The following is a 10,356-nucleotide window of genomic DNA, read 5'->3' as shown; positions in this document are numbered from 1 at the left end:
AAAGATCTTTTTACGTTGAAGTTTTTTTCCTACACCTCTTGTCGCTCGTTTTAAGATTATAGGCAATTTAACTAACATTACATTATAGTGCTGATAAACTACGACCTAAATCGTCATGGCTCTATACAAATTCGTTATGACGTCACTAGGTGTGACGTTGCACAATCTATATGTGCCATCAGAACGATTTTTATAGATTTAGACATTGGATCAGTGGGATAAATATCCCAAAACTTCAACGAAACAATCGTGATCACCACTTACGTTGTCTGTGACATCATATTAATTCATTGTGACGTCACCAATGCAAAGAGATAATAACTCACGTCAACCGAAACAGCTAAGTGAGCAATCGGGTAGCGAGGAACTGCCAATACATCACATTCCATCAGCTTCTGTATAACAGTGAAGAAAGTTAAAGTCAAATACACCCAGGTGGCTGGTGTTTGCTTATACCCCTTGCGGTCATTGGATTGATCGCCTTTCGAACTCCTAACAATATGGCGGCGTATATGTTATATAGGCTGAAGTATTAAACGGGTTGTACTTTTGGCTATATAGTAGCCTTCAGGCTGTTTTTAATGACTGCCGTTTTCTGGTAAATCCCTTCCATTCGCTGTTTTAATTAATTACATATAAAACATGGAATTTGTCAATGAAATGTTTTTAATTTGACGACTGTAGGATTTCGTCGCTATAGTATATTCTATCTAACTCGATGTCATTGCGCCACTCTTACGACTGCGTCGCGCTATACTATGCAGTTTTACAAAATGTCAAATTTTGTTAAAGATTATACGCCAACCTAAATGGATGTAATTTCCAAACAAGGTTTACCGAATTCACTTCTAAATAAGTATAATTAGAATTTTGATGCTATATGTTTGTATTTTATTTTTCGTTTTATTCCATTTATTCCATACCTTCCCCTAATTTTATAAACACTTTGCAAAACCATTCAAAGTCGAAGTGAATCATCAATCAGCGCTGTCCACACAAGATAAGTCTTTAAATAAGCCTCGTCCTTACTTTGGGTCACCGCCACGTCCAGGCTTCATTTATCATTCTTACAACGTCCAAGCTCGCTGTCTCCTAACTTGACGTCTGCGTTTAGCTAAAACAAAACCCTTCAGCCTGCTTTCAATATTGAATCAATCCATCAGTCTTTTGTATCACATGCTAACCTAACCATACACCCATACCTCTCCGCACTTAATTTTCTTGCCCACATCGTCCTCTTGTTTAAAATTGACCTAAAAAACGGAGAATTTTCCATTTTAGGAGCGCTGTCTGTATATAGAAATTAGCTGCAACTATTGTGGTTTATTAAACACACAGTTTATGGTGCTGACAATGTAAAACAGTAAAATAGTTGTTGGTCCAGTGCTGTGACTGTTTTGGTAAATATGTTTAGTTGCGTATTTAAACGATTTGTTCGCAAGGTACAACGATACGCATGTGTTATAACTCGATAGTGACCACGAGATCCATGAATACACTATGCGTATTTGGTGTATAAGAAAACATTCATGTTATAACTTGACAGTATGCATTAGGTGTATGAATGTATATGTTTTATTATTAAACGCGCTTAACCAGTGTTGTATAGTCGCTACATCCCATCTTTTTGTTTCTAATACTGCATAATTCCCGATCTTCGCTACCGTAATTATAAGGAAACAAAGTTATGTCATATAATGAGAGCTTAACTCCATTATTTTTGTAAGCATAACACAGTCTCTTCTATCCAGGCCATGACAACACTAAAACCCTTTCCTATAATTACCTACATTCCGGCTTCCGATTTTATCAATACAAATTTGTTTACGCAACAAAACGACAAGACGAGACTTCGGATCTTTTCGTTTTCGGGGCGATAATTATTATGTAATTATTATAATGTAAAAAAAAACTTCCGACGTTTATAAATTCTGGATTTTATGAGGGAGAGCTATTTTCTGTAGACACGAAACCAGCCAGAACGATTAAGTGAATGTCGTGTGCCTTAGAAGGATTTGTACCTCGTTTTTAGGCAGGAATTTATGCAGCTAAAACTGTTGCACTATTTTTACTGGTGGTTATATGTATTGTGGGGTAAGATGGATACCTTTGGCCATTTTTCCTAATTGTATTGTTTTAATAATTAAAAATGATATTTTAGAGCGTTATGATACAGTTAAATCATTTTGTGAATCTTATACGTTTTAATTGCTACCGAATGGGACAATTAAAGTAAAACAAATATAGGCTCTCTTATCCCATGTTGCTATGTATCGGTTTAGTTACATTTGATCAAAACTGTATTAGTGTTTTGATCCATAGTTTTACAAAGTGTCAACAAAAATATAAACCTTGAATATGATAATATAGTTCTGTTCAGTATATGACAGCGCTTATAAATGGCATATGGTTTTCGTGGTTTTAAATTAGGGGTCATAGCAGTACAACTTAATTACATACCCCTTATCCGGCTGTACGCATGCTTTATACAAGGTTAATTACTTATTTATCAAGCTTTCAATATTTATACATTATCCCGAATAGATGTACGTCTGTATAAAGGTACTACAATAGCCATTGCTATGTTGGAAAGCTCTTTGAATAATATTTTCCAAAGATTTAACGAGGTTCTATTAATTAATAATGTTAATTATTGCGTAATTACTTCGTAACAGTAAGGGTATTAAATAGAGTCTCAGCGGTTTAAAAGAAATAAACAAGATAATTTAAAATTTTGCGCATGCCCAACTTAATACATTAGCATTGTTTTATATGGGTAAAGATTATAAATGCAAACTTTCCATAAAGAGCTGTTTTATAATTCAAAGCAACTTGTACGTCGTCTTCATATAGTAGAGTGGGGAAGGATGGAACACTTTTAGCACCTAAAATCTTAATATCCTGGTCGTGTTTTAAACAGTTAACAACGGTCTATGGAAGTCGCGTAGATACGGTTTTATAATACTTTGACTGTTTTTGGTTTATTACCAAATGGGACGAGAAATTGATTGAAAAGGTGTCCCATCTTCCCCCACCCTACTATGTTAGTAATTCGTATATAACACTGTTTTATTTCCCCTTTCACAGAGCACTTCTATATTGTATATGTATATTTTATTTTAAACGACTAGGATCCTAGAGATATTTATTCATTTAAATTCTTTTTTTTTAAATTAATTTACAAGGCATATTAAATTACAAACTTATTTAAAAATTAGGTTTAAAATAAAACTAAACATCTTAGTTTCATTTTCCAACAAAACATTATAATGCGATAAGAGAATTGGCCATCTTTACCACAGAACTTAAATTTAACGGAAATATAAAGTTGCAACGTACGTAAATAACAGACCACCCGTATTTATTGCGTGACATTAATACATTGGATGTCAAAGAACAAAGAACTTGTTGTTTACGTCATATAGGATCCGGTACTTGATAAACCACTTCAAGAATAAGATTTATGACATCATAACCAAACATGAGCGACGACTTTAATTGGGAAAAAATACTTTGAAATGTTTTTTTTATCAGATATTTGACAACAAAAATACAATAGTCGGAAAATATTGTATTTTTTAGTTTTATTTGTTCATATTTAATATATAAGCACACCTAACACCTGGCTGATAATGGGACGTCACTGGGTTAAAATAGAAATCATATAAAGCACAAGTTCAATTGGTTTCGGGCTAAAAATTAAATCCTTTTTCGGTAAACCGACCGTTTGTCACATCAAAGCCACAGCGAGCAGTGATAAGAGCCGAGTGTTTTTATGTAAATAGGTTTAGGTAACTCGTGTCTGCTTGATTTGGTTGTAAGATTAATTACTCACAGTGTTACACATGTTCCCACAAACCCAGAGACATTGTAACTGGGGCGTAGATGATACGTTATAAAATATAAACCAACACATGTTGTATAATATAAGTGCACTCATTTTATCCGCAGAGTGTTATAACGATTTTCGCTTTTAAAATATATAGTAGGGTGGGGGAAGATGGGACACCTTTAGCACATAATATCCAAATGTTCTCATCGCGTTTTGAACCATTTCAACGGTCTATTGTCGTAAGGATACGGTTTTGTAAATCTTTGAATGTTTTTTGTTTACTACCAAGTGGGACGAGAAATTAGAATGAAAAGGTGTCCCATCTTTTCCCGCTCTAATATATAACTTTTTAAATCTGTGTAATGTTTCATTTAAAGATGTTCTGGGCTATTGAGTTCTTAAAACTTATCAAACGTATGTTGGTATATCTGCCCGGACCTTTATTATTAAACACCAAAACCACATAGAAAAAGTAACTATTAAACGAAATTCTGTCTATGTCAGCCGTTAAACTAACTTGCAGTGTGTATAGATATCGTTGGGCTCTATTTGGTGGTAAACAAAGAATATTTACAGAATTATATAACCGTATTCTTACGACTGTAAAAGAGTGTTGTTAATTGTTTAAAACACGAATAAAAAATATGGGAGATCGTGTGCTGATGGTTTTCACCTTATCACAGTTCAGATAAAAAATTAAAAGTTCTCAAAACAAACTATAGGAACAAATATGTTTTTGATTTATATTATTGCAAAAATACTATGTTAAATTGGCCTACCTATTTCCAATTAAAAAAAGTCACATTTTAATTAATTTTACGGAAACACTGTACGTTGTCAGTGATTTTAGACCTGATCTTATAATTGAGTCTGGAGTAAAACAGACCTTGTGATTGACAGTTTGAATTATAAGTATCAGAAAACATTGATCGTAGATGTAACCAAAGCTCTCATCAGTTGTGGACCAAAGTAACCACAAAACCTACCTAATTTTTGCAGTGTTGCCTTTAGACTAAACTTTTATTTCAGTGTTGCCATTTAAAAAAAAAGCTAGATGTGAGGTCGGTGAATAAAAAGGGTAAATTATTAGTTATATGAGCGTAGTTTAAGCTATAACTAGTTAATACAGATATATTAAATCATGCAGTTTGCGTACAAATTATATTAATTAAAGTCCATTAAAAAATGTATTCAATATTACAAAAAAATCAATTTCTATTAAGAAAAACAGAAAAACATTAAAAAATTGGAATTTTTTGACATTTTAATCGTGGCAACATGACAAACTTATGTTAGCAGATTATCACGCCATCTTAACATACAGCACGTGTGAAGCAAGATCAAATAACCAAGGTGTCAAGTGAAAGTTACAGGGCACAATTATTTAACCAAGCTAACGTAAATGAAAAACCCAGGCAACCGGCTTATTACTGCTGGCTACTTGGTCAGTGTGGTTAACATATATCAACGGAAAGCCCCGCTCTATATCATGACGTATTAACTAGTATTAACAAGCCCAACATTGTACGGTGTCGTGTAAAACCTTATATGGCATGAAGCTTGTTTTGCGGAAAGCTATTTTGTTTTTTAATCTGAAAATATGAGATGGGTGTGGTATGGGAAAATGAACGCCTATAGACACACCTGGTGTATTCACACACCTTATCCTCACTATGTTGAGTTATAGCATGGGTAATTCTTATCCACCACACATGGTGTATTTAGTGTATTCATACTTAGTTATAACAGTATTGTATATTTAAATATTGCCAAAATCCGTCGTAGAGTGACAAAAACAATCTTGAAATACTGCAAAGTCATTAGGCGTATTATCTCACACTCTAAATCACTTAAACACAATAAAGTCGCGAGTTTTAAAAGCCTAGATCTAATAATAATTGCAAATCAAACGCATTATGTCCATTAGTTGTATTTTCTTTGTCGATTTAGTATCCGGGTTATCCTTGTTAACAAGGTGTTTGTGTGTCTAAGTATGTCCATGATTACGTCTTCCTACCAGAGGAGTCGTGTTGTTTTAGTCAATACGGTGGTAATTATCCGATTATTGTGATATAGCGAGTTACAGGCGCCCTCAGCTCACGGTGGAAGTGCTAACTTGTAAGTCTTAATGCATTTCTCTTTTCTTCAAAGGTTTTTGAGTAGATTTTCGTTTGTAATTATACCGGCGTCTCCTTACGCTGTAATCCACGCTTTTAATTGTGACGTGGATTGACAGAAAGAGTAGCGCGAGAGAGAAACGCGGCATACAGAATATGACGAACGACGCGGCCGAGTCTGGTCATTCAAAGCGAGAAAACTTCATAGAGATGTCGCCCGAGTATTCAACGCTGATCGCCGCCGAAGATCGAAGCTCAGTTCCCCGCAGAGAGGACGCGCAAGTGCCGAGGTTTGAGAATATACAAAATGGTGGTGCCGATATAGAAAACGGTGAAGTGTCTCCAATACAAAAAGATATTGCAAACCAAGAGCTCAATGACGTAGCAATTAATATGACGTCACCTCAGAAACAAACAAACAACGAAAATTTAGAAGAAAAATGTTCAAAAGACCAGAAACCGTCAACAAGGTAAAACGTGAACCGAAAACTAATAATATCTTGATAATGGAATAAGATAGTAAAATTATCAATTTTCTAAAGTTTTTGTGGCCACTGTATTTAATTAAAGATCGTTAATACACTATTCGTGTATAAACGTTGGTTTCAAGTTATAAGCTGTCTTCGCATTTTTAACAATTACCGTTGAATATTTAAGTCTAACGCTTTTATTCAACAAATAAATATACATGGTTAACAGTTTCAACACATTGTTAATTAATCTTGTCTTTTCCCACAGTCCACCGAGTAACAAGTACGGTAAGAAACCGCCATATTCATACAACGCCTTGATAATGATGGCCATCAAAAAAAGCCCACGAAAGCGACTTACACTAAGTCAGATCTACCAATACATAACAACTACATTCCCATACTACAAAGAAAATAAACAGGTAGATTATAAGTTCAGTACTATAGATATAGTAGGTTGCGGTAAGATGATCTATGTTTTTATATCTTTTATCTGCCCATTTATTAGTAAACGATTCATTACAGAATTATACATTGGTACCCTGAAAACTTAAAAAGAGCGTTGTTAATTGTTAAAACACGGGAAAAAAATATGTATATTATGTTGTAACGACATTCATCTTACCCCACCTTGCTGTATTACTTAAAGGGCGTTCTAAACTCCGAAGTTTTAACATTAAGAATATTTAAAAAAAAAAAAAACGGAAACCCAAATTTTCGAAAACAATAACGTTAAAATTATTAGACTAGAATACGAATTCCGATTCTTTTGTTTAGCTTGGGTGATAAACCATCAACTCTATGGCCTAAACCGCAGGCCCCATGGCGTGCGTCACCGCAACACCTTGTCAGTGTAGAATAAAGTTATTCTATTCACTCGAACGTTCTGTTTATAGCAAAGAATAATCGAAAGCGGATGCAGCAAAAATACACAACACGTAAAGCACTTCAAATGTTGGTGCTGTGTCTGCAAAAACGAGTTCGTAGTTTATGTTAGAAACTGTTTGTTATTATCGGTACGGAGTTTAGTTTGTTTTATACAGATCGTTACAAGTTGTAATTGTAAACAAGCAAAGCAAATAAATAGGGTTTCGTTCCCACGTAATGTAACGTTAAAGTCAATAAAAGATTAGCAATCATGTATTAGTTAAGTAATTGTAGAGTGGCATATTATGCGGTTGTGCGAAAAGTTTTTAATTTTATTATGAAAAATCTCATTTTAGGCAGTTTGAATTAAAGAAAGTAAAATTCACGACGTCACCTTTATTCGTTTTTTTCTTTTAATTATGAAAATAACCTATAGTGGGGTGGGGTAAGATGGGGCATGTTCCCTTTATCCTTTTTGCCCCTATTTGGTAGTTTATTTACGAAAATTATATAACCGCATCCTCACGACTTTAAAAGATCGTTGTTAATTATTCAAAACATGATAAGGAAGTATGAGATTCTGGGTGCTAACGGTAAGCCATCTTACTCCAAAGTACTATAGTAATAACGAATAGATGGCATATGACGACAATACGTAAATAACAAAGAAATAAAATGGCGTTGGTTCTCACATTAATGCCCATCAGCAGCTTACCGATTAAAGAACGTGCTTGCAACCATAACCAACAGACAGATATCTAGTATAGTTACCTAACCAACGGTTTTTATCTTTTCGAAAAAAATACTTTATTATTGTAAGGAAGAAACAATGTCGACGCAGCTTTAACAATTAGGTAAAAAATGCCCGCAATTTGTTTTTTCCTAAAATTATCTTTGATGTCACTACTTAGTAGCGCCAAAACAACGACGCTTGGTCAGAACTGTCTTGAATTTGAATTTTGTTTTGCAATCTTTGGCGCAGAAATAAAGTCTGATAACGGATGATCTCCAATTACAGAATTACGGCATAGCAAGGCGGTTTAACGACTTAAGCGGTGATTAATATCTTATTTTTCTCCTCAACATAACAAACATGGTGTTACAGGCGTGGCAGAATTCTATCAGACACAACTTATCGTTGAACAAATGCTTTGTGAAAGTACCGAGGCACTACGACGACCCCGGGAAGGTAAATAAAGCTTTTTATTCCACAATAAATGGTATAGTCTTCTGTGAGGCACATCCATAAGATCCAGGTCATGGCGCCCTCTATATAAGTTATAGAGGGCGCCATGATCCAGGTCCATTTATATTGCCACATTACCCCCAGAACCCAGGGTGCTACCATGTAGATCACACAAAGGCAGTTTATAAGACACTTAATAACAGACTGTATTCTGAAACAAGGAGGTCTTCAATGAAGTATATAACACCGGTGTTCTGCCATGTAGGTCTATTTCCCCAAAATCTGCGTTGCGTCTTTATATTACTAATTCTCAACCATTTATTATTTCAGGGTAACTATTGGATGTTAGACCCGTCTAGTGATGATGTATACATTGGTAGTAGCACCGGTAAACTGAGACGAAGAAGTTCAAGCAGTCAAGCAAGGTAAGAGTCATCTACACATAAAAATTAAAATGTAAGCATGTGTGAAATTCTGATTTTAACAAAAAAATATTAAACATAAAATTGTACGGAAGAAGATTTAATGGTGCAGTAAATGAATGAGGTGCTACGGCGAAGCACGCCAGAAGTCCCCAGAGTTGGGCCACTATCATAATTATACTACAGTAAAATGCGCTATACATAATTTTTAACATTAATTAACTTCCAGGGGTCGTTTAGCATTACGACGAAGAACATTCGCCCAAGTATTTGGATCGCCGCAAGATATTTTACAACACGACCCCCCACAACAAATAATAAGAACAGACGTGACGTCACGAGCGGCCATGTTACGTCATCATGACGCAGCACGAACAATGCTGGGTTCTGGAATCCCACAGCGGGCAGATCCCTACCCTATGTTCCAACACACGCGGTTCCCTATGACTACAGAAACTGATTCAAGATACAGACAATTGTATAGAGCGAGATTGGAACAATACTACGCGCATCTCGCGTCCTCTGCACTGTTCGGGCACATGCAAGCTACTGCATTAAACGCCCAGCCACGTATTGTTAAAAGCAACCCCGCCTCTCCTGAGCCTGTGCATTCCCATTACGAACAAACTACGTCACCAAACACCGCACCTCCTCGCTCTGACACCTCCACACCACCGCGAGGGATCGAACGACCGTGGGCATCACCGCCGCGTAGGAGGTGTGACGTCACAAAGCATGAAACAATTGACCGCGACGTCGTGTCGCGATGCTCCTCCGAATCTTCTAATGAATCATCAAGAAACAAGAGAGAAGTCACCGAAAACTCTACGAATTCACCGATACAGCAACTTAGTTCAAGAGGAGGGTTACCGTTCTACCTTACACCAACCCCGAACCCTTGCCCTAATTTCTTAATGCCCAACACTGCCGGGTTAGTTCCAAATCCAAGTTACCCCTTCTTTTTTCCCCAACCATTCCACCCAGCCTTGGCGTTTCTCTCTCGGCCACAAACTGTTGCGTCATCATCGCAATTGTGACGTATAACAAAGTAATTGTGTTAACTTACTGTACCAATTTGTAATTGTGTTGTGCCGATATGTGTAATAAATTAAACACAAAAAAAACATTTCGAAAGTACAAGCCAAAGTATTAGAACTAAGAAACGAATTTCGCATTTATATGTTTTGTTGCATTAATTGTGAATTTGAAACTTTGTTATGACCAGTTTTTTACCTAAAAAAACTTAAATTACCAATATCGTTGTTCCGAGTTTGATTTATAAAGATACAGTTTTATACCTATGGATAACAACTTATTAGGTACAAACTTTGGTTGGGTATTATAGGGGTTGAAGTTAAATCACATTAGAACTAACAACACGTACTATATGCCAATTAATGGGGGTGCAACAGATTTACTTTATTGATTTTCGTTGAATATCCGCCTACTATCAATGAAAGGG

The 10,356-nt window shown here is 35.6% G+C and overlaps 1 protein-coding gene across 1 annotated transcript; it reads left to right on the top strand.

Annotated features, from left to right (window-relative positions):
* Positions 1 to 5,990: 5,990 nt before the first annotated feature.
* Positions 5,991 to 10,149, top strand: LOC149732478 (uncharacterized). The gene is made up of 5 exons (XM_089882403.1): positions 5,991 to 6,419; positions 6,688 to 6,841; positions 8,392 to 8,475; positions 8,803 to 8,897; positions 9,124 to 10,149. The coding sequence occupies exons 1-5, from the start codon at positions 6,106 to 6,108 to the stop codon at positions 9,929 to 9,931; spliced, it is 1,455 nt and encodes a 484-aa protein (XP_089738529.1). The 5' UTR covers positions 5,991 to 6,105; the 3' UTR covers positions 9,932 to 10,149.
* Positions 10,150 to 10,356: the final 207 nt, after the last annotated feature.

Source organism: Ciona robusta, chromosome 8, assembly GCF_009617815.1.
Source record: "Ciona robusta chromosome 8, ASM961781v2".
NCBI classification, from domain to species: Eukaryota; Metazoa; Chordata; class Ascidiacea; order Phlebobranchia; family Cionidae; genus Ciona; species Ciona robusta.
The sequence above is the reverse complement of the archived record's forward strand: the minus strand, read 5'-3'. Positions and strand labels throughout refer to the sequence as shown.

Coding starts and splice junctions, on each gene's coding strand:
- LOC149732478 (XM_089882403.1), top strand. CDS start 6,106: ATGACGAACGACGCGGCCGAGTCTGGTCATTCAAAGCGAGAAAACTTC. Junction 6,420..6,687: donor GACCAGAAACCGTCAACAAG/GTAAAACGTGAA, acceptor CTTTTCCCACAG/TCCACCGAGTAACAAGTACG. Junction 6,842..8,391: donor ACTACAAAGAAAATAAACAG/GTAGATTATAAG, acceptor ATGGTGTTACAG/GCGTGGCAGAATTCTATCAG.